General features: G+C 38.1%; 2 protein-coding genes across 6 annotated transcripts in view; one reads left to right on the top strand and one right to left on the bottom strand.

Annotated features, from left to right (window-relative positions):
* Positions 1–24,546, top strand: part of grik5 (glutamate receptor, ionotropic, kainate 5) — a 68,003-nt gene that overhangs the window by 30,216 nt on the left and 13,241 nt on the right. For all 5 annotated transcript variants that reach the window (XM_059567664.1, XM_059567663.1, XM_059567665.1 and 2 more), the window contains 4 exons: positions 19,198–19,362; positions 20,508–20,672; positions 20,849–20,946; positions 21,042–21,207. In XM_059567664.1, coding sequence (XP_059423647.1) covers positions 19,245–19,362; positions 20,508–20,672; positions 20,849–20,946; positions 21,042–21,207 — 547 coding nt within the window. In that variant the 5' untranslated portion in view covers positions 19,198–19,244. The remainder of the gene's footprint in view (positions 1–19,197; positions 19,363–20,507; positions 20,673–20,848; positions 20,947–21,041; positions 21,208–24,546) is intronic.
* Positions 4,242–24,546, bottom strand: part of pafah1b3 (platelet-activating factor acetylhydrolase, isoform Ib, gamma subunit) — a 140,099-nt gene continuing 119,794 nt past the window's right edge. Inside the window, exon 7 of the transcript XR_009437681.1 lies at positions 4,242–4,256. The gene's annotated coding sequence lies outside the window, so the exon portion shown is untranslated. The remainder of the gene's footprint in view (positions 4,257–24,546) is intronic.

Raw genomic sequence — 24,546 nt, 5'->3', positions numbered from 1 at the left:
TCACTTTTTTGAAAATTGTTGCCTCAAGCTTGTTTTTCTAATGAGCCTTGGTTGATATGGCTGCTGTTTGATATAATAGCTCAAGCTTTAAGTTTAAAGCCGTACCCTAAGTCAAACTGCACCCCAACAATGCAGCTACATGCTGTACTGTAGTTTTGATGACATCTGCTGATTGTCATCATCCATGTGACTGCCCTCTGAATGCAGAGTTCAGCAGTAAGTGATGGTGGTGGGGTACATGAATGCAGTTGATCAGTCCTTGATAAGTATGTTAATTACCTTAAAATATTCATTGGTACTTGTCATGTGGTGCGGTATACACAGTACACTCTTCATTATTTTTTTTTTTTTTGAAAGATTTTATATTCTGCAGAGGACCTTCTCATTAAGAACGTGGACTATATGGCTGTTTTGTAGATAGATGGTAGATGGTAGAGTATTAGAATGGCACTATTCACAAGAAATATTTTTCCAAAGTATTTTTACAGATATATTGCCCTACAACCCCCAGAGAGCAGCTTTAGGTGACAGTGATGAGGAGAAACTCTGCAGATGATACACAAATCTGTCAGCACCCCCTTGCTAAAAACGATTTATTTTTAAGAATGTACTTATGTGGTACAGTAAACACTCTGAAATAAAGTGTACATACTTTTCTTGTATTGAACTGTTCACATTTTGTGCACACTACACATGATTTAATGAGAATACTTGTGCAAACTGTCACATGTTCAAATAGGCTTGACACACGCATGTTTAAAAGAAGCTTTTTTACATGGTAATAGTTCCAAATATTATCAAACTGCCCAGAATTAAATAACCCATTCATTATTTTATTGATTAAATGGAATGTGCAAACCTTTATGTAAAAATAAAATGTATTTTAAGTGACAACATTATTCTCATTTACAAGTTCTTAATTTTATTTTTGGGGTCTGCTTGAATACATTTAAAGGATTTAAAGTTTAAAAAACATTATTTTTTTAATGCTGTACATTGCCTCAGCATCTCTCTTTACCCTTTGTCTGAAACGCTTTGTTTTAGTTCCTGTTACTTAAAAAAAAATAAGTCTGCTCTAATTGGTCAGTTGTCCCAGTCTTTTGAGATCAGGGAATTGCTTAGAGCAGTTGTTCCCAATCCTGGTCCTGGAGAACCCCCAACACTGCACATTTTAGATGTCTCCCTGATTCAACTCATCAGCTCTTTACTGAAGACTCCAAGACCTCATACAGTATGTGTGTTATACAGGGCCGTAGCTGGGGTTTGCGGGGCCTGGTGCAGGTTGTACCAGTGGGCCCTGTTTGAAATAGTTTGTTTTTGAATGTTTGTTGTATTTATTTATTTGTGCTATTTACACAAGTTTTTTCAAGTTTGTAGGTGTCCAGGTACAGACACCAAATAATTAAATGTAAAATAGCACTTCATAGCCTTCACTATAAAAATGAAATATATAATCAAACCAAAATTTATTCAGACACCTTCAACATTTCTCACATTATCACAGTTTATTTGCTATAGTTTAGAAAATTGTAATAAAATATGACAAGAACTCAGAGTTAAACTGTCAGAACAAATTCATCTTGATAATGTCAGACGACTTTGATAGAATGTAATGGATTACAATCAACCAAAACTTCAGACAGCTGTTAGTATGACAATATTTACACAACTATCAATATTTTGCTGACCAGTTACCAAGCAATGCTTAATGAAAAACATGTAAGCAAAACATGGTGAGGTCAAAGTGTCTGAAGAAATTTGTCTTTGTTGGGTGGTTTTTTTTGTTTTGTTTTTTTTAGCAATTTCACTAGTGCTCTGTATGATGCATTTTGTCGTATAATATGTCACAGTTCGCTTTATTTTGCTATACATAATAAATGAATTATAGTGTCCTGCACCTACTAGTAAAAAATAGTAAAAAAAATTATATCTGGTGTCTAAATAATTGTTGGTTTGACTGTGCATTAATTCTTGTTAAAATTACAAAGTAATTCATTCAAGAGCAGTGTGTGACTTTCTTTCTTTCATTTTCTTGGATTAACATTACATCAGCTAGTAGCTAAATTAGGTGCAGTCATATTAAGAGACAATGAATGCATCCAATATATAATACACATGAGATGTGGCTCTCTCCGTGGGAACCAAACACAGCACGCGATTAACCAGCTATTCAGTTGAGCTCTTCCGCATCTTGTGTTTGAATGCTTTAAACTCTTTAAATGTTTAAACTGGCAAGTGGTAAGGCTTAAAAACACGGGAAAATGATAAGGATTTGTGGTGATATGCAGCAGTGGCCTTTCAACTGTCCTGATCGTCTTTTCTCACCAGCTCAGACGGTGAGAGATCGCTGGGGGCCCCCCTCCCTCAGTCGTGGGCTCCTATAATCGTCACCACCTTTCACCCCACTAGCGACGGCCCTGGTGTTAGATAAGAGAGACACCAAAAATGTGCAGTGTTGGGGATTCTCAGAACCAGGATTGGGAACCACTGGCTTAGAGTGTGTCTCATTGGGACTAGGTCTCCTCAATATAGAGAAATCACTTACCCAACTGTTCTTTGAGGGCAGGCCAAAGCAGCCAGCAGGCGGGAATTATGCAAATGTATAACATGGTGACATTGCTAAGTCACAGAAATAATGGCACAACTACAAACAAGTTTCTTTTGGAGAGAAAGTGTTTTCTGCTTGAAAGATTAACTCGCTTTGGCATGGACTTTGTGCTTTGTAACTTTGCAGATCATTTACATTGCACAAACAGCTACAGTTTTTACACACTGAAGGAAAATCAAAAAAGCATAATAGGCAAGGGTGCACATAAGTTTTTCGGTTGGTTTCTAATGAGAGCACCAAGAGCTTTGGTTTGGCGCTCACACTGCACACATTAAATATAACTCTGAAAACTAAAATTAATAATAGTAAAAATAAAATAATTGTGCTTTATGTAATTAGGTTATTTTAAAAATAACAAAATAATAAATCAAGTGTGATAATGCTTTTATATTTTAAAATTAAAATGAGTATTAAATTAAAATGCCTAGTTCTTTCATGAACCCTAATTGGCACAGGCTGATGGGTTGTTAACGTAACTGATGATATTCACAATGTTAAATGACTGACTGGTTCATGTTGCATAAACATTTAACAATGAGCTTGCTGCTTTACATTTAAATGGTTAGCTCACATTCACTTGATCATTTTGCAGCTAGCTTTTAGAGTCCCTCTGAAACCCTCCACCTCCGCAGCTCCCCCTGTATAGATCAGCTACAGGTTATTTTACATGCTATTTGTACAGCAGCAGTATGTCTTAAATACCCACAGCACCGAATCGCTGTATGCATTGGCAGTGACAAGTTCCTGTACTCACTTGCAGAAGCAGGAGCAGCAGCAGCAGCATTAATCTACAACTACAGCAATAACCAACAGTAGCAGCAATTCAGCAGCAGCAGCAGCAGTAGCGTAGCAGATCTGTTCCGCCAAGACCAAATACATTAACATTGTCATATCCATTACCTTAAATCTTCAGAGAGTTGTCATGATAGAAATACAAGTATTAATATACATTTAAAAATACAATGTTAATATATTTTTCTTTCTTTCTTTCTTTCTTTCTTATGAATTTTCAAAACTAAAACCAGAAAGCTTTTATTTTTGGCTTTTTTATTTGAATGCTGCCGAGCTGACTACAACATGTCAGTGAAAGAAATGTGATGTCACAATTTAAAATTTTTCGCTGCAAAATGGCTGGCAGCGAGTAGCTTACATTTACGCTTCCAGTTCGACTGAAAATGTAATAAAGTAAATATACAGACTGCCATCAACCATGTCAGTGGGAAAATGAGCGATCCCTGACTAAGTTAAGCATATGACAGATACTGGAAGTGAGAGAAAACTGTTTATTACATTTGAAATATGGATATTTTTCTTATGAAAACGCTTGGATTCGCTACAGGAGGCCTTTATTCACCCACCGGAGCCTTGAGGGGCAAGTTTTGTTATGGATGTGTAAACTTTATTTGACGACTTTTGGACAGTTGAACAGAAACACCCACTGACTGCAATGATGGAGCTTGGAATAGCCAGGACAATTTTTAATATAACTCTGATATGGTTTGTCTGAAAGAAGAAAGTCATATACACCTAGGATGCTTCGAGGGTGAGTGAAACGCTTTAAGTGATCGGAAAAAATGGAAATTCTGTCATCATTTTCTCACCCTCATGTTGTTCTAAACCTGTATGACTCTTTTTCTTTTGTAGAACACTATCTGTTAAAGAACACTGGCAGCAAATCAACACGGACTTTGATGGAATGAAATATTTCTCAAATAAATAAGTCATATAGTTACTCATGGTGAGTGAATTATGAACAAACTTTCATTATATCCTTTTAAGTCAACAGCGCTGCTGTATACACTGTATAGATTTGATATGTTTAATGTTATATTGGCATTCTTGAGTCTGTGTGTTTGAGTTCCCGTAGGATGGAGGTATAACACAGAAACAGAGCCAACTCGATGTTCTTCAGATTTTATTGCCTCGTTCAGTCTCTCAATAATGTTTCCTGGAAGCATTCACTACCTGCATTTGGATGTATTTTATTCTCGGTTTTCTTCTCAGTATCTTCTACCTGGGTCTGCGAGCGTCTCAGGATAGCGGTCCTCAGCTGGGGCCTGAAGCGTGGAGTTCGCTCAGACACTGGTTGTTTATTGTTTATCGTCTCTCACCAGAGACTAACAAACAAAGAAGCATCAGATCCTTTCTGTGACCCTTCCCTGCTGTTCCCACAGAGCATCACTACCCTGCTTTTATTCGCTTCCAGCTGATTTACACAGGATGAGTAAACACACAATCACACACCGTAACACATCTAGAGTGCGCCACACACAAACACTTCCTGTAAGTTGAATCGGCTGTATATACTTATATAAATATTCTCCGGTGAGGGAGAGCGAGAGTTGAAACGGTCTGCTGGGGAAAGAAGGTTCGTTCTTGGCTTTTTGAGATGGATAAAGGCTGATAGATTTTTCTGCACTATGAGGTCTGTGTTATTTTTGTTGCCGGTTTGGACGCGTGGCAAACAAAGAGATGTTTGCACGATGCTGCTCTTACTCCTTTGATAGTGTTATGTTGGCTCAGGCTTCGGAAGAGCCCTCTTGTGTGTTGGTTAGAACGTTGGGAACAGTTTCATGTATGTGTGTGCTCATTTAAAGTGCTTTTCATGTGCAGTTTAGTTGGTTACCATGGCTGTCCGAGTTAAGTAATCAAACACAACAGTATAATCTCTCACTTTTATTCCATAACCCTGCAGTTATATATAGACTCCTCCATCTCCACCCACTCTTCCACCCTCCTGCTCTCTCTATCTCTCCACACTAACTTGCTCTTCACTCTTTCTATCACACGTTCATCTCTATCCGCTTTCATTCGCATTCTCCCTCCTGGATGTGATTTACACTCTCTGATTCCTGCCTGTCACTTAATTACTCAGTTAACCAGTGGCACAGCACCCATCTTGTCCTCCTGCTTACTCTTTTCTGTCTCTCCCGAAGCTTTGTGAGCTCTCATTTTCCTCTCGCTGTATGTAATCCTCTGCATTGTGTGTGTATACGCTGTCAGGTGATGAGTATTGATTGCATACTTGGCTGTAAGGCTGTGTGATTAAACGCGATGAATGGGAGGAGAGGGGCCAACGATAAATCACCTTTATGCCACCGTATGTGTTTGATTAAAAGGGTCTTGAATCTGATCCTGTCTACAGAGCTTTATATCCAGGGGCTTTTTAAAGGGGTCATCAGATTTCCCTGGATATTCTGAGATAAAACAGATGGATGCGCTTTGAAATCATACTGTAAGCTTAGGAGCTTGAAATGTTCTCTTCAGCCCAGTGCATAAATGTTATTTATTTATATATTTAAAAGCATTTTGTTTAACATTTGTAACATATTTTATAAACAAATGCCCATAAGGATGGCCATGAGGATGACTAAGAGTGCTAAAAGGAATAGGAATAAAAGGAATAAATGATCCGTTCAGTAACTTAATACTATTTTTACTTTATTATTATTTTTTATAAAACTACATTTTAAAATGTTTTAGTTAGTAGTTTTAAATAGGTTCATTTAGTTGTCAATATAATAATTTATTTTTAGTTATATTTTACTACATTTAAAATTTTGTTATATCTATATTAATTCATCCATTTTGGAGTCATCAACTTGTTTACATTTACATTTTTAATTAAAATGATCATGTAATCCCTCATTTTTATTTGCCATTTATTTGCAGTCTTCTATGTCTAGTCATGATGATATTAAAGTGTAATAAGAAGACTAACAATATGAGAGCAAAATGATAGAAAGGTTTCCAAAACCATCTGTTCCTGTCTGTGTAGCACCTACTACTCTGCAGATCCTTCTAAAGGAACCAGACCTTAGAAATGAGCAGCTTGGTGTTTTTTTAACAAGATCCCTGATCATTTCAGTTTGATCTTAACAGTTTGCGTGGCACATTTCTGGTAGATTTTAGTGAAAGGTTCACTTAACAGTGTTATACAGCTTTTCACAGAGGCTGTTATTGATGGATGGGGCAGTCAGAAACTATATTTGACAACAGCAAACCTGCTGCTGGAGCACAGCACCACTCAGTGCTGTTACACATTTCTCAGGTGAAGGGTGTTCCTTAAAGCCACAGTCGTAAAATATCAAGTATTTCATTTTTAGGGCCAAATAGATAGTGAAAATGGTCACTAAACCCCTATAATATTAATGATCCTGACATCCAAAAAATATCATTTGTAGACCTCAAAAAATAAATAAATAAAATAAAATGAGTCTAAAAAAAAGCATTTACTTTTTTGTAAACTTGTAAGAAAAAAATTGTGAAAATTTGTATGTTAATAGTTTCTGCGATCATCCTCTGATCTGTTATGAATAGTGGACACTTTTTTTGGAAGGCAACACACTAACCCACACATACACACATGCATTATGCATGTGTTCAAAACCTTAGTCCCGACTCACTGAGCTATGAAACGAGGCCATGCTAATCTCACATTAAATGTTTGTGCTTCCATAAATACCAAGTCTTTTCGCTTATTTGGTTTTTCCTCTTAGCATATGGCCCATTACCATAATGACACATCGCTGGTGGCCTGATAAACATTTTAGCTGTAAATATCTTGAGAGCTATCTGTGGAACTCTATCCAGGCTTTAATAAGTCATCTTCAATTCTACCTGGAATTCTGCTGGTTTAGTTAAGCTTAATTAGACCTCAGTGAGCTCGATAACTGGATTTCAACAAGCTTTCACTTATTTAATGAGATTCCGTGTTTGCTTACAGGTGTCCCACGCGTTTGCTCCTGAACCTCTAAGAATACTCTGTGTATACTAAGAAATCAGGAAGAAGGCTACAGGCCCGATTCCATCTGAAACAGCAGTTTTAGCAGTGAAGTTGCTTTAAAACTCTGCGCACGAGGTGATGAGCTTGGCTTTGACTAATTGAGACGAGACCCCCGCAGGGTTTCCCGCGCTTCTCAGTCTGTGAGTACAGCAGAGAGAGATTCAAGTTCTCACAGGTCAAAAGTTATTTAGAGGAATTTGTCCATGCACATTGTATCTGTTGGTACTCAAATCAATTACTTCACTAGAGAACGCTTATGAAGGCCTGAATGATAAAATGAAAGTATTTTTAACTTTCTCTTGGGAGAGGGGGGTGTTATTCACTCTGCATTGTTTTAGTGCATGATTCGCTAGAAGAACTATGCAAATCGGGTAACTGCATAAACGCCCACAAAATCGGTGCTGATTACAATTTGTAAGGCAATATTTGGATATATGCCAGGTTATAATACTCATCTGCATCATTTGATCATCATTTTATGAATAACTGCTTCTGTGATCAATAAAAAATGTACACAAACATCACTCGGGCAGTAATAGCTTGGCGTTAATTACAACAGACAATTTGTGGGCGCAATGTATCAAAAGCCTAATTTACGCAAAGGCACCATGTTTGGTCTGAAAGAATGATTTAATGTAAATAGACAATCTGCAGTGCTATTTTGTCAAATTTTGTGGCTGGTTAACTGGATTACTGGTGATAAGTGAATAATATTAGAATATATTAATAATATACTATGTACAAATGTTTTGTGAATGACTATATGACTATTGTGAATAAATTGCATCTTTTTTTAGCAGAGTATAAGCAGCATCTGTCTTATTGTACACTTGTACACATTCGCTGCATTCTTGATTTCATAGCCTCCTAAGAGACCTTCGGTAGAGCAATATGGAATAAGATGGCAACATCATATATCAATGCGAGTCAGGAGCACAAACAATAATCTCAATGGGAAAGAATCCTGTAATCATATTCGGTTTTATGCCAAGTGAAAAGATCAAAATTCACTGTGTTCCATTTCCATACTGATGAACTTCAAAGGTAAGAGACAAGGAGAAGATGAAAAACCAACATTAACTTCCTGAAATATCAGATGCATTCTCTCTCTCTTTCTTCCCATCTCACCCTGTTGCCACGGCAGCATAATCTGGCTCTGAGAGAAAGGGACAGATAGAGCAAATGTCATCTGACTCATTTAATGTTGGTGTCAATATGTGTGTGTGAGCGTGTGTGTGATAGAGAGAGCAGGAGAGACAGAATGAATGTCACAATGTATCATAGAAACCGTTGGTTGAGCTGCGACTTAACTTCATCTTCAACAAGCAATAAGTGGCCTTTTCTCTAAAGCCTAATGTCTAATAAAGAGTTCATATGAATTAATATTACTGGTGATTGTAAAGGTTAAGTGTAATCCGTTGAAACACACTGACAGTTACTGCTCTAACATACTGACAGGCACATCATGCACCTATTTTTGATATGTATTTGAGGTGGCACCAGTGGCAGTTCTGGCTCTCTTGGTGGCCTTGGCAAGAAAAGACATAACCAAAGAAATTAGTTAAGTTATAATCCAGCCTTAACAGTTTTTCTTAAACATACAAAAACACAACTGGGCTTGACAGTCAGTGGCTCAGCAAAATTCAGAATTCAAGAATTGGTTAAATTTTTTATTAATAAATTGGAACTGAAATTGTCCACATCCCAAGTGAAGTTGAATTGGAATTAAAGGAAGTGCAATTTACAGTTCAGATTAATTCAACAATTAATGACACTCTGGTGTTCTTCCATCCAAAATAAAAAAAATAAATTAATCTCTGTTAGTTTTTGTTTGTTCATAAGGCCTGTAACTTCCGATTTCAATACTTTTTAAAGTTCTTTAAATTTTAAGACAACACCATCCTTTAGAGTTGACTTGAGTGCAAGAGAATTAAAATCTCCAAAAGCATCCCACTTTACCAGTATACAACCTATTTTTTTGAATTTCAGTTAATTTTAGAATTTCAGTTCACTTCCTTAAATTTAAATTAGAATTTCAGTTCTGTATCTAATTTTTTTTTTTTTACTATACCACCACTCAAATTCAAACGGAATAAATTAAAAACATTCTCTGTTTATGTCTGAATGTTGCACAAACACATCATTATATTCCATGAGAACAAGTTTGAAAGGTAAATGTTTCAAATGACAAGTGTGGGTAGCTGATGACAGCACTTTCAGTTTGAAGCTAATGAAGTTTGACCACATTTAGACATGTGAATGGATGATTTATGCCACAGTAATTTAGACCAAAATTTTTTTTTTTTTTTTTTTACCTACAAAAATGGAAATGTGCTCTTTAAATTCTACAGTATGTGTTTGTTTTGTAATGAAGTGTGCATATTCATCACCAGATTTGCTACCATTGTTTTGTAATCTGCAGGCATGGAAGCACAGTTGTGTTTGCGTCCGAGTCCTTTATCGTTATGCTATGCTTTACACGTTTACAGCAGTCCGCACCTTGCACACCCATATAAACTCAGGAGCCTGAAAGTGCCGTGGCTCCCGAGAGCATCTGCAGACGTCATGCATGAGGAATCATCATGTTTGTTTACTCCGCCAAAGGGAATGCTAAAGAGCCGTACATCTGAAATGCTCTCATTTAAATCTGTTGGCACAGCAGGGTCGGTTAAATCATTCATCTGACACAAAGAACAAGATTTCACATTGGTATAAGCCTTTCATCTTCATATCTTATCACGTATCAACAATGTACCAGCCCAAAAGTGTTAAAACGCCATCAAATATTCAGCAGCGACAGACCACACCTGCATCTTTCAAATCCTGCCAAAACACTGGTCTGTTACTGGCGCGATCAGGACTGTTAGATTCTTAATTGCATGGTGTTTATCTGTGAGTGGGCAGAGAGCGAATTGCTTTCTGCTGTGAGGTAAGTCAGCATCCTGTGAACAAAGTGCAAGGCCTGTGCCGATCACTTGTTCATCTGTGTGTGCACGTGTGTTTGTGACGAATCTGGATTTGACACAGATGTGACCCATGTTGCCAAAAAGGACAGCTAGGTGGAAACATCCCCCCGTTTCTAAAGCATGGAAGTGTGTGTGAATCTGTGAGAGAGGTTGGTGGAAAAGCAAAGAGACATGTAGGATCAGAAGGAGGCAAGAAAAAGGAAGGATTGACTGTCAAGCTGGTGGATTTTCTCTTTGTATAAGTGAGAGAGCGCATGGGTGTGTATTTTACAGGGTGGGTTAAGGACAAAGTAAGAGGCTCAAAGCGCTGAAAGATTGTCAGAGGAGAGCAGAAGTACACTGAATCAACTGACAGAAGAAGAGATGGAGAGAATTAGGGAGACAATCTGTTTCTGACTGATTTGCCCATTGAGAGAAGACTCAAGAAGTCTGAATGTGGTATTTCAGTGCAAAACATCACATCTTATTTCCTAACCATCTGCCAGTGTAGTTTAACCAAGCTCTAAATTTGCTTTAATTGCACTGCAACATATTAACATTAAATGGGTGTAAATGTGAATGTTTCTGATAATTACACATATAAGAAGTTACTTTGCTGTAAAAACATCCTGCCTCAGAATGATACCTCAGTGCTAACCTCCCAAGTTTACTTAGGTTTTCCAGTCTTCTAAAACACAATTTGAAAGAGATTTGAAAACTCCTCAGTTGTGATTTCATGTGTGTCAATTACATGCCCCAAAAGAAGTTTCTGTCCCTCTGTTGAAATGACGGGGAACCAAAACTTAGAAGATCCCAATAAGTCATAAAGGTATCGTAAAACGAATCTATATGAATCAAGGGGTTTAATCCAAGCCTTGTATAAAGATAATCACTTTATATGATAAACAGATTAAACATTTGATTTAAGGGAATGTGCTCCTAACTCATGTCTGTCAGTCAATTACAAGTACTATGCAGCTGTGAGTTGTTTTAAGCACCTTAAAAAACTATACATTCCCTTCTAAAAGATCAATTTATTGGCATTAATTTTTAATGACATGCCTGAGTGATTGAATTAGAATGTTTTTCAGTTGTTCTACAAAGGACTTTTTCTCTTAATTATTCTCAACATATTGCCATTTTTTCAAAATATCAATTAATTATAGCAGTCTGACAACAAGCTATAGTAATAGGTTTAGAAATATATACACGGATAATAGTTTTTATCCCTTGTGATGTATTACCATGCTGAAATAAACTGTTGCAAACATTGTGGTTGCGTTGGTTTTTGCGATCAATTACAGTGCTGGCTTTCTTTGACCATCACAAAACAGGTCAAACATGTTGTGGGGGAGAATGTGGATAGGATGCTGTGAACTTCACCTGTCACAGTAGTATGTGTTTTTGACAGAGTGAAAAGGAGGATGGAAAATGATAATTTGAGCAAATACTTAAAATTTTTTGGTGCAAAAAATTTATAACTCAAATCTCCAGAAATATCATATAAAGATCAGTAAATGCATATGAATTTTAAGTCACTGTCATCCTAGTCAGGACTAACATGTCTGCTTTTTATATTATAACAATTATAAATTTCACATTATTCACAAAAGCGTTATCTGCATTGTCATAAATGTCATGCTGATACTGAATTTTAAAAACATTTTTAAAACAAATTTTTTATTTGGTTTTATTTCTATTTTTTTTTAGTTTGGTATAATTTTTGTTAGGTTTTTTTTTTCAGTTTTCAGAATTTTAGTTTTAGTTTTTAGCTGACAAATAAATAAAGGCTTCCAAAGTTAACTGATGTTAACCATGTCAGTATATTACACTTTTTTTTCTGATGCTGTTTCATGTTTAATACAGGCAAGTTGTGAAGATTTCAATCTTTATACTATGAATCAAAATCTAAAATTAATTTGTAGTAATTTTTAGTTTTAGTTCTGGAATCAAGAACAGACAGTTTAGTTTGTTTTGTTGTTACCTTTTTAGAAAATAAAAATGGTGTATTATCTCTCACTTATGAAGGTAATACAGTAGCAAAACTTGAGAGGTTGAAAATCTGAATGTGAGATCTTGTCATTGTAACATTCGTATTTGTAAGTTGCACTCACTCAATTTACACTCACTGCTCTGATGTGAAAAGCTGAATCTTCCAATTTGCACATACAGACAATAATAAAAACACCCGTGTTTTGGAAGTTGTAGATTAATAGTTATAAATGTGTAGAATTACATTCACACAAAGAATATGACACACAAATGTTTATCACATATTTACTTTTGCACTTTACTTCAGTTTTGCTGCACAATGTCAAGTTGGCACTTACAGTACAATCTCTCAGATCTGGCAGTAGAAGTTAAAATCCTAGCGCTTTGACTTCTACTCTTTTTGTGGTATTACTATTCTCACTGAATATCCTTAGCTTTTACAGAATTTTAAGACTCTGCATTCATTTTGTCATTCAGGTATTATCTGGTAGACAAACAATGCAATATCTTTCATATGTATATCCTGTGTATATATAGGCGTGCAATCTGGGATATATGAAGCGACAGGAACACTTTTTGTAATTGAAGAAAACAAAAATATGACTTTATTCAATAATTCCTTTGTCAACGGTCTCCTCTGTCTCACTCCATATCACCATGCTGCGTATGCTCCTCTGTGTCCTCAGCGCCACAAGGATGGTTTCTATGTGTGTTTAGCTTTGATTTAAAATAAAACAGTGCATCCTGTTTTTCCACCCATTTTATCTTTTAAAAGACTAAAATAGTCATAGCTGATAGATAGTATAAGACTCTGAGTATAGGAATGAGTAAAGATATTTGTTGTTAGAATGACAAAAGTTTGAAAAGTTTGAAAAGTTTTACTTTTATGCTGGTCTAGGGCTCTGCATTTCACCCCAATTTTTTTTACGCCCCTCTGGCCGGGCTTCGGGCCAACTTTCATGTCATAGGCCAGACGCGGTCGCAGGTCCGGGTCTTGGGCATGTTTTAGGCTTCTCTTTATTTTTATATTTTAGACATCCAGCAATTAGTGATGAAAGAATTGCCGCGCTGGTGGAAACAACACAAAAGCGTGCTACTGCAGCAGTCAGCGTGTTTGTGCCGTCAGCGGCGCAGCTGAAGAGTTCTGCATTCAAATGCATGCAATAGGGTTAAGCTTGCCGCAAAGCATTAGCAAAAGTAATTACCATAAATTAGTCAGGGGGAAATAGGGAGGAGATATTTGAATTATTTACTAATAAATAGTGTTTTCTGAGTTGGTGTCGCAAGGATGAAGTTACCAATCCTGACTTGCCACCTCTTCATTAGACCCCCCTTTAGAGAGAAGTGCATCTTTACAGAATATGATTATAATGAAAGAGTTTTTGTTGTTGATATGTTTTATTTAATTAAGTAGTAATTTAAAGCTTTTTATAGATATATTTGTCATGTCTGTGAGGCATGCATTCACTGGGTTTTGGTTCATTTTTGTGAAGTGCTCCTGTTCAAGAGAGACGGCAGAAAGCACATCATGATTATTTTCTTTATTTTATAAAAGCACAACATTTTGTTGATATTGTGAGTGCACACTGTAACACGTGCTGGGTGTGTAAATCAAACGCACGAGGAAGAAAATATATATAATGAGTTATTTTAATGATCATGGGAGAATACGGGCACATCCAACACAAATCTTCCAACATTAGAATATAAACATTACTTTAATAGCGGACCAGGAGGAACTTAACAAACAGAGTTTGTAAACACAAGGAAAGTAATCAGTGGAATTGAAACAGGTGGGGATTAATCAATTAACAAAACGAGGAACGAAACATGACCAAAATAGGGAAACACAAAGGAACAGAAGTTCACGACTGTGACAGTTCGCCCCCTCCTGGAACGGTGCATCCTCGCACCAAAAGAGATACTCCAGCGGAGGGAGGGTGGGGGTTCTGGAGGCGAGAGTGGGGCAGGCAAGGGGCAGGCAATGGAGAGGGAGCATGGAGCATGGTACCAGGGTGGAGTGGATGGAGGGAGAAGCCCGGAGCAAGAGAAGCCAGATGGTCATCCAGAGACCAGCAAGAGTCGGCAGCAGGAGGAGCCATGGTGGAGGAGGAGCCGACAACACCAGGGGGCCGACTGACGGACACTGTGCCGGTGGATGAGGAGCCCAGGTTGGAGCTGAGCAGACGGAGAGCCAGGGTGACACTGAGGGTCCGGAACTCCAAGGCAGCGCTGAAGGCACCGGCGACCGAGGTGGAGGCGGGGCTCCGGAAGCCCGGTGCGGAGTCGGAGCGACTGAGGATGGAGGTGGAGCCTGAGGGAAGGAGGAGCCTGACAGAGCCGGAGGGATGGAGTGACAGAGGCGAAGCCATAAGAGTGGATTCCCGAGGCGGCGGATGGTCGACGACTGACCAAGGCGGAGCCAGAGGGACGAGGGAGCCTGGTGGGATGATGGGCCATGGTGGAGACGAGGGAGCTAGGTGCTAAGGCGGAGTCGATGGGTCGAAGGACCGAGGTGGAGTCCAGGGCTTTGAGGTTGGAGGCGGAGACAGGGAATCCTCAGACCAAGGCAGAGCTGGAGACTGGAAGTCCCGCGGCAAATCATCAAGACTAGATGGTGCTGACTGAGGGTGAGCTGCGGGACTGCGGCGGTTTGAGAGGAGGTGGGAGAGGGAGGCTGGGAGTGAAAACAAATGGATTTGGGCTGGAGATTTGGATTTGGGCACCAGAGACATGGGAGATTCAGAGCTGGGCGGAACCAGCGGAGACACAGTGGACTTGGGTAATACCTTACCGAACCAATCAATTAAATCCGTCAGGAAAATGTTTATAAATTCCTCAAAATAACATCCAGAAACCAGATGCAGCTCACCCTCGTGACAGGAGAGTGGACGGGGCTTCCCTCCAAGCCCCTGATCTCCACCAAAACGCCTCTGGAGCGGACGATGTTGCCAGCTCACGCGCAGGCTCCATGGCGACGATCAGCTCAGTCACTCAGGCCGGTGTAATAAAAAGTACAGAGCGAGTGGTCTGGTCCATTTGCGCCATTTAGAATTTCAGCCGCCGCCAGCCAATAATTTCCTAAGACAAATTGAGCCGCCATCTGATAAAGTTTGGCTGAGCCGGCTAGAATTATTTGCATCATATAATAATTCTATCACATAGAGACATACACACACGAAATATATAAACAATACCCGAGATCTATTTTCCCACTGGTTTCATAACAGCACCGTCTTGTGCTCGTTGCTACGATACACAGACTCACAGTGAATTGACGACCAATTAAAATTGCTCGTTTTCCGTGCAGAAGAAGCGATGCATTTTTTTTCTCACACTGAGGTGAAATGGCGGAAAGAAGCAAGCAAGGGAATTTTGATCTCACTTTTCACATACTTTCTAATTCCTACTTACTTTTTTTTTAACTTAAGCCTACCCAGACTTTTGTTAAATCGTCAGGGCACGGTTGCACAAACACCTGAATCAAAGATTGATGTTATGAACCAAATATTCTGGAACGGAGAGATTTATAGCACTGAACGTGATATTACTGAAGTAACAAACCACCGTTTCCACATTGCTAATTCACGACGCATGCTTCAGTGTACATTGAAGTGAAATGACCTTTCTCTCATACTCCAGGTCCGAAATCTCCACTTCTCCACAATCTACTGTTTAGTAGCATACAGACTACAAAATAAATATTTGCATACGTTGTGAAAGTAAAATCTGGTGTTTTTTTATTAGATTTTATTGCATTTTGTAGAAATATAGTGTAAACCATGCAATGCTTGGAAAGATTGAGATTTAGTTAATCAGTAGAACATAGACATCTGTAGACACAAAGTGGCAGCTTCAGCCATTTGCAGCTATGAAAAGTTTTGCGGCTGCAGCAGCCATTTAGGTTTTGGCTGAGCCAGCTAGCCAGCCAATAACTTCATCAGCCAGCCATTATTCTCAAAACAAATGGCTTCGGGCTGTAGTTGGTAAGGCATGCCAGATCGAAGTGGTCCTCCAGCGAACGGTCTAACTGCTTCAGGTATAGGAGCTGGACAGCTGGTAAATCCATCCCGGGAGGGGGGAAAACAAAACAAAAAAAGGAAAAATGCCGCTAAACTCACTTTTTCGGTCCGCTATTATGTAACACGCGCTGGGTGTGGAAATCAAATGCACAAGGAAGAAGATATATATAACGAGTTCTTTTAATGATCACAGGAGAATAAGGGCACATCCAACAAAAATCCTCCTACATTAGAACATGACATCAAACATTACATTAATAGCGGACCAGGAGGAACTAAACAAACAGGGTTTTTAAACACAAGGAAAGTAATCAGGGGAATGGAAACAGGTGGGGATAAGTCAATTAACAAAACAAGGAACTGAACAGAAGTTCTGAACAGAAGTTCATGACTGTGACACACACAAATAAAAGTAGACCCTTTACAGTAATGAATGATGCATTACTCTTACATTTATGAGCAAAAATGACGGCGTATCCACTGAAAAAATTGCAAGTGATTGCGCTGGCGTCTCCATGTCCTGCAGAGCGCTCTTTAGCTTGCACTCTCTGCACAAACTATTGGATATAGCGCACATTTATCTAGGTTTAATGTTTAAACATGCTTGAACTGTTTTATATCTGTAGATTTTATTTTAGTCAAGTTGTGATGATTTGAGAAGGCAAAATTGATCAAACATAGGTTCACTGTCTGGCGACTTGGTTGTTAAAAAAACAAACAAAAAAAAACTTATATTTAACTGTTTTACAGTTCCAGTAAAGTGTGACAGATTGCAGTAGTTTGCTGCATCTTCCACATCCGAGCAATCTGAACTGACCCACAAGAAGCCTGCATGAGCATTTGTGGCTTGAACAGATTTTTGTATTTACTTTAGTGAATCACGCAGATAGCATGTGCAAATAAAGAGCGCCGTCGTTGAGTGCAATTCACTCTCGGTGAATTGCCCCTCAGCATGCCAGTGTGTGTTTGCATTCGCTGATGATTTCAGACCCCTGATGAAGAGGGCTTTTGATGGTTTTATTAAGCTCTTGTGCTCTCGGTCCATTGAGTGCCAGGAGGGACACATGATGGGTGTCTTTTCCTGCCTCCGCTCTGGAATCTTTCCACAAGTGGAAAAGGCGAAGATAAGAAAGGAAAAGGCTTCCTCTTCATCTCACAGAAGCCTGGTGACATCTTAATGTGTCTGTATCAACTGGCAATGCTTGCATCCAGCACTCTCATTTCACAATCCAAATCAATTAAGGAGAATGAATCACTCTGCTATTATTATAACTGTCAGATTCACTTCTTACTTACAAAGATGAAGAAGAAACAAATGAAGCGGCTGCTATCTACCCCTCCCTTTCCACGAGGGCTTCCTCTTCAAGCATATTCTCTCTCAATGTCTTCTTTTCACTCTGTGTTTCATTCTCTTTTTTCTTTCTCTCGTTCTTTGTTCTCCTTTCGTTACCCTGCTTTTTACTCTAGTCCCCCTCTCCACATTTCTGGTCTCCTCTATTTTTATATATTTTTTTGCTCTCCCACCCTCTCTCCTAAATAATTTAGATTTTAGAGTTTACTTGCCGGCTGCCAAGTATCGCTTCATTCAGGCATGTGAATATGCAAAACAGCGGGTGTGAACTTTAGATTTATATTTGCGACACTGGTCATTAGTATTTGTCTGCAATAATTACAGTGGAACAATAATGGCTTCCTCAGTTCTGTATAAACACACGCTGGGTCTTTTCATTTCCTCTTTTTCTCACTTTTCGTGTCCTGCTGACACATCCAAAGTGACTTGGAGAATGAAAGAAAGAAAGAAAGAAAGAAAGAAAGAAAGAAAGAAAGAAAGAAAGAAAGAAAGAAAGAAAGAAAGAAAGAAAGAAAAATGAACAATGAAACCGGGAGGAGAAGTACATCCACCACTTCTTACCTGTGGTCAAATAAATTTTGACCCTAATTCGCTGTCCGCTCCATTATAACACCAAACTGTGCGTAATGTTACAGTAAAACTAATCAAGCGGTAGTGTGTTTTTCAGCAAACTTTAAAGTACTGTGTCACAGGGTTACAGCATCATACAGTACACGACCATTCAAAAGATAAATATATATATTTTTTTTTTGTAAATTAATAGTTTTATTCAACAAGAATGCATTAAACTGAATGCATAGTTACAAAGTGACAGTATTTCATACATACAAGATATTTGTATCAAAAGATTTGTTTCAAATAAATGCTGTTCTTTTGAACTTTATATTCAGCCGAGAATCACATTTCTACATTCTACCTGATATCTAAAAGTATTTAGAAGCACTGTTTTCAACATTGAAAACTTTTGAACATTAGTGTATATGTTGTCAAGTTGTCACACGTTTTTGTCTTAGTAGGTGTCAGAAGTTCTGTTAAAAATATTATTGTAAGCCTAGCAGTAGTTTTGTATCTTAGTTGTAGTATCTTGTATCTAGTTTAAAACCGCCTTAAATAAATGTCATTTGTGAATTTTATTCTTCAAACTAAAATGTCAGTTTCATTATCATTTTGAAATGTCTGTTGTTAATCATCTGAACACAATAAAACCACCCTGGCATATACATATTCAGGCAAAGGGTGAACTTTTTACTCAGGACAAGGAAACGTTTAATAAATGTCAGGTCGAAACAAATCATTTTATTTTATTTTTGTTGCTTGATGAATTGTTTTGTCTACAACCGGGGCAAGTTGTCACAAAAGGTCAATGTGGGTGCAGTGAACTGTATCTTTGGTGGAAATGTACAATAGCTGTTTTTGTAGTCTAGACTGAAACTGATGGAAATCTGTAAGTGCTCATGTATAACAAAGTTCATCTCGTTTCTGTGTTCATCTAGGGGGTGCTATAGGCAGCAGAAGGCATCTCCATGAGGAGCAGTAGAAGATGCCGGAACTGCCAGCGCTCCTGCTGTCGATTTACTTCCGCTTCCTGTTAGTCACCGTGGTTACCATGCCGCCTTCTTCCCTGAGCCAGACACCAATTCTGTCATCCGTACGGATCGGTAAGTTGCACACGAATGAACTTTTGTCATGTGGTTGACAAGCATTATAAAGTTTGGTCTGCAGTCATTTATTAGAATCAAGGCTGGAGATAAAACAGACAAATGTTTTGGCTATCTGCCTTTGTCAGAGTGACAGTTCTTTATCTTAGTGATTATATAACAGATGACATACATCAGGTGATTATAACTAATCAATCCACAGACTCCACTTAAACACCAAAAAATGGGAACATTAATACTGTACATCAGGCAAAAAAAGCTATTCATAATTATTGTATAATTATATTATACAATATAACAATGTGACCTTGATGTCTTTACAACATACTTAAATGGACAAGAGCACTGAAGTAAATAAATACAATTTTTAGTTGAATGTTATGTGAGATTTATTGTGATGTAATTTATTTATTTTTTGTGGAAAGACACAAATACATTGCAACACTGAAGAACATGATGCACAATATCGACATGGAAAACAACCTTGTATGTATGCTTTTGTCATCTCGGACAAAATCTGATCTGTAACTAACATATTAACCAAGTTTTGTGATCTTTAATAAGTGAATAATGGAGGCCATTCGCAAAGCTCTTTTAATAAGTGATAAGTGAAAATAAACCAGGGTTTATTCTCAGTAGGTTTGATTTGACAACTATTCTTTGTATAAGCGAGAATGTAATTAAATGAAAGGTGATTGCTTTTGTTTCCTTTTCCCATTTCCAAAGTGGATATGACTTTATTAATTTTAGATATTGATACAACTAAAAATGAATGGATCTTTTTATTTTGACTGAAAATAAAAATATAATTAAACCTAGAATTTAGAAAAGCCATAAATTCACGTAATTCCTCTTCACTTATATAAAATATGAAACCACTGTTAACTTGACTTGATGTAAACTGGGCTGAAATACATAATACATGGAACAGTTTTGACACTATATTATTGATTGTTTATGTTGCTAAGGGTGTTGCGCAGTGAACCGTTGGTTGAAGCAGTCATACCTGTGCTTTAGCATGACTAAAGCTGCTGACCAATCAGAATCAAGGACTGGAACTAACCGTTTTATATATTACATTTATATTACTTGTACCCATATTTCTCCTTCTGCCACTGTCTCATTCTCATCCTCTCCTCCGTTAGCGGCAATTTTGGATGACAGCTCTGTCTGTGGGCGTGGGGAGCGGTTAGCTTTAGCGTTAGCACGCGAGAACATCAACAGTGTGATGGAGGGCCCGGCTCGTGCTCGCGTGGAAGTCGACATATTTGACCTCCAGAAAGACTCTCAGTATGAGACTACAGATACTAGTGAGTCATACATTAAAAATTGTGCATATACACACACACACACACACACACACACACACACACACACATCCCTCAACACAATAAAACTTTAAAGTAAAGCAGTACAGCTAACAGTGACTCAGAAAGCCAAACACAGTGGATATGAGGAATTCAATTCTCTACTTGCTTTGTCGTAGTGTGCCAGATTCTACCGAAGGGCGTGGTCTCAGTGATTGGCCCCGCCTCCAGCCCTGCCTCTGGCTCCATAGTCAGTCACATCTGTGGGGAAAAGGAGGTGAGCTTCATTTAAATATTCCACGTTTACTCATTTTGTGTACATTCGCTTACCATAATCTGTTTCCTTTTGTTCTTCAAACCGCTCTCCATCAGATTCCGCATGTGAAAATTGGTCCGGAAGAGACTCCACGGCTTCCTTACCTGCGCTTTGCATCTGTGACTCTGTATCCTAGCAATGAGGATCTGAGCCTTGCCATCGGAGCCATCCTACGCTCCTTCAGCTACCCATCGGCTAGTCTGGTCTGCGCTAAGGCCGAATGTGAGTCTGAGACCTCTGCTCTGCTCATCAGCTGGTCTGGTCTTCCTTCAAGCTTGAATATGTAAAATGATTCCACACGGAGGGCAACACACACTTTTTTAGCACAGCAAACTTATCATTATTAGTTAGTGTTGAAGTCTTCAGAAGAAGGTGCATCTTTATAAAGATGCAACAATAATTCCACTGTTCCTAAAAACGTTTAAAGTGATTTCCTAAACTCCATCCGCCCAATCAATCAGTTTCTCTCAGCAAATACTCACATTACAATATGTATTCAAGGCTGATGAGAGAGAGATGAAATTACAGAAGTTCTGGAGAACAGACTCTGACAATGACACTGCAGTGCTTTCTTACTGCAAGCACTAACAATTACTTTGTTGTAATAGGTAGCTGTGCCAATAAAACATACTGCTGAGCAATTACACAGCATGTCACTGGACAACATAACGTTCACGTAATCTGAGAATAAATCTCCCCCATGCTGCACGTGTTAATGTGTGAGACACCAGCACGTATGCAGTGTGTTTGCATGTGTGGCTGTGTGTGTGTTTGTGCTTTTGGACGCTCATGTGTGTTAGAGAGGGCATCGCTACATAACGCTCAGCTCTGACCCAGTTGGCTGCATTATGGTTGCTATGGCAGCAGAGTAGGTGCAACTTGCCACTCATCAAGCTCATTTAAATGGTGGCAAGAGATGGAGAGAAGTTCGCCGCTGCACTACAGCTTCTCGTTAAACAGAGAGAAAGCAATTTCACAAGCCTGTTTGGACACGGATGTTTTCATGTGTGTTGTGTGCCGTGATTCTGTGGTAAACATCATTGCCTTTCATTTATGAAACTGTCATCTGATGCCACACACTTTGTGTAAGCTTCAACCGTTTTTTTTTCTTGTGACGTCTTGTCTGTCAGACTGAAAGGAACATCTAAACAACTGCATAAACACATTCTAAGTCATTTTTTTGTACAAAGCTTATCTTTTAAACATAATTGAACTATGATTTTTATCTACTGCAGTCTGCAGACATATTTTCCAAAACTAAACCAGCTGCCCTGGTGTTTATATTTTGCATGAATACAAAGAAGTGATTCATACAGACTGTGCCCTTGCATTTAAAAACACGAGATGGAGGGCAGTGAAAAAACAAAATTGACATGCATTTTTTTAAAACTTGAACTACCCTAAAGACAATTTTAAAACAATGTGCAAGGTGCAAGCCACGAGCACATGGTCACACGTGAGCATGACCATCTAGCATGTTAACAAAAACAACAGAAAAGCAATCCACACACAACTTTTGCCTCAATAAACTACTAATTTGCTGCTTATTAATATTTTGTAAGGTAGTTGTAATAGGTATAGACATTGGGTAGGATTAGGGATGTAGAATATGGTCATGCAGAATATGTGCTTTATAAGTACTAATAAACAGCCAATATCTTAATAATAGGCATGGTATTAAGAAACTAGTTAACAGTGAGAATCAGTCCCTATAGTAAAGAGTTACCAAAAGCAGTGAGTGACTGAATTGGATAATTATCAGCAGCAACTCAAGTAGTATGCCACACAATTGATTTCAGTAGCGTTTGACATTAGCATGTTGCTATGCGGTCACATTTACCTGTATTGTCCAACTTTTATCTGTGTAAGTTTTTATTGATAACTATTTTAAATATTATAATTTAAAGGGTATAATGCATTATAATGATTCATAATGTGCATTGTATTAAATTATATCTTGTAAATAATAATAACAGATTTTAAAATGCATAGTGTAACCATAAATTGATAAGTGTTATAATGTATTAACTGTTGTTACAATCATTCATGAGATTATAAGGTGCACTACAAGGCATAATCTATACATTAAAACTGTAAGATTGGTTTCCCTACAGTGGTTCAGGCTGTAGGATTGCTGAAAGGACTAAAGAAACATTGTCAGCACGATGGTATAAAACTGTACATTTCTAGTCTATTACCACCCACTGCCACTTGTACCAACGACGGAAATAAGCTCAGTTAGAATACCTAAATATGTGGGAGAGCATTGCTATTAAGTGACTATATTGTATTGCAATAGGTAGCACTTTAAAGTTAATATTGAATCAAGACTAGTTAGCACATAATTTATCATTTAAATGGTTTAATAACAATATTTTGTTATGGTTACACTTGAATTGGGTACAAAATAGATGAAGGATGGTAAAACATATAGTTAATTGTTCCCAACATGCATGTAATATATTACCTGAGAGAGAAAGAGAGAGGGGGAGGTGGAGTGAGGGAGAAAAAGAGGGAGAGAGGGCAGAACCCAGATAAGAGAGCTCCAGAAAAGAGGCAGCAAAGAGAAAAAGAGCAACAGTTACAATCTTCTTTTATCCCTTCATTGACCACGTGACTATAAACTAAATGTGAGATGTTCAAACTGACCAATCAGAAGATTACAGCTTCAACCACTGTGCAAAAGATGTGACAATTAGAAGACATTTACAAGATGTTTACACATGTTGGCCTACAGGCCTTGATCGATATCAGCACCCCTGTGCCTTCACGAATTCTGAATGGCCCTTTTGTTTCTCAAGATATGTTTGGGACAGGACAGCAGACGTCTTTGATTATTTTTGACCCTAAAAACCTACTTTTATAATGCATTATACATAAAGGCTTTAAGTAAAGAGTTACCATTTTATCTATAATTTTTTAAATTATCATTAGACCTTTGTAACAGTATACTTATTGTTATATTACCTTGACATTAAAATTGCAGAAAACTAGTTAACACTGTTGCAAGTCGCATTTCTAATGGGTGAAGGAGTGACCTCTCTTCTGACCAATGCAATCATCTTTCTTCTTCGTTCATTTCGTATCATAAAAGGACTGTTGTGGATTTTTCTTTTCCTCTTGGAGCAAATATATATAACTGGTTTAGTTTCTGTTCACCACTGTAGTCAGTGTTTAATAAAACAAAAGTATCTTGCTACCATCTTGGATTTATTTATTCACTAAAACACGCTAATGAGCCCTCAATTCTGCATGCATTTCTTCTTTGAGCTTGGTGGAGGGCTTTCTGGGATTACCTTCATGCTGCTAGAATTTAGGCATCTCATAAATAAAATGCCTAGCTTTTGAAATTGGTTTTGTGTCTGGAACGTGCCTATGATGTCCTACAATGCTGGCTGCTCACTAGGTTTTGGAACAGAGCTCTAGTCACTGTCACACATGAGTCATTAAGCACAAGGCTGGTCTGGGTCTGATAATGTTTGTTTCAGTGTGTCACAGCGCTGGTCTCTGCTGGAAAACAGAAGATCTGAGTTCACACTATAACACAGCTGTGGGAATAAG

The sequence above is a fragment of the Carassius carassius genome, chromosome 15 (genome assembly GCF_963082965.1).
Source record: "Carassius carassius chromosome 15, fCarCar2.1, whole genome shotgun sequence".
NCBI lineage: Eukaryota > Metazoa > Chordata > Actinopteri > Cypriniformes > Cyprinidae > Carassius > Carassius carassius.
This window is presented reverse-complemented; position numbering and strand designations above follow the sequence as displayed.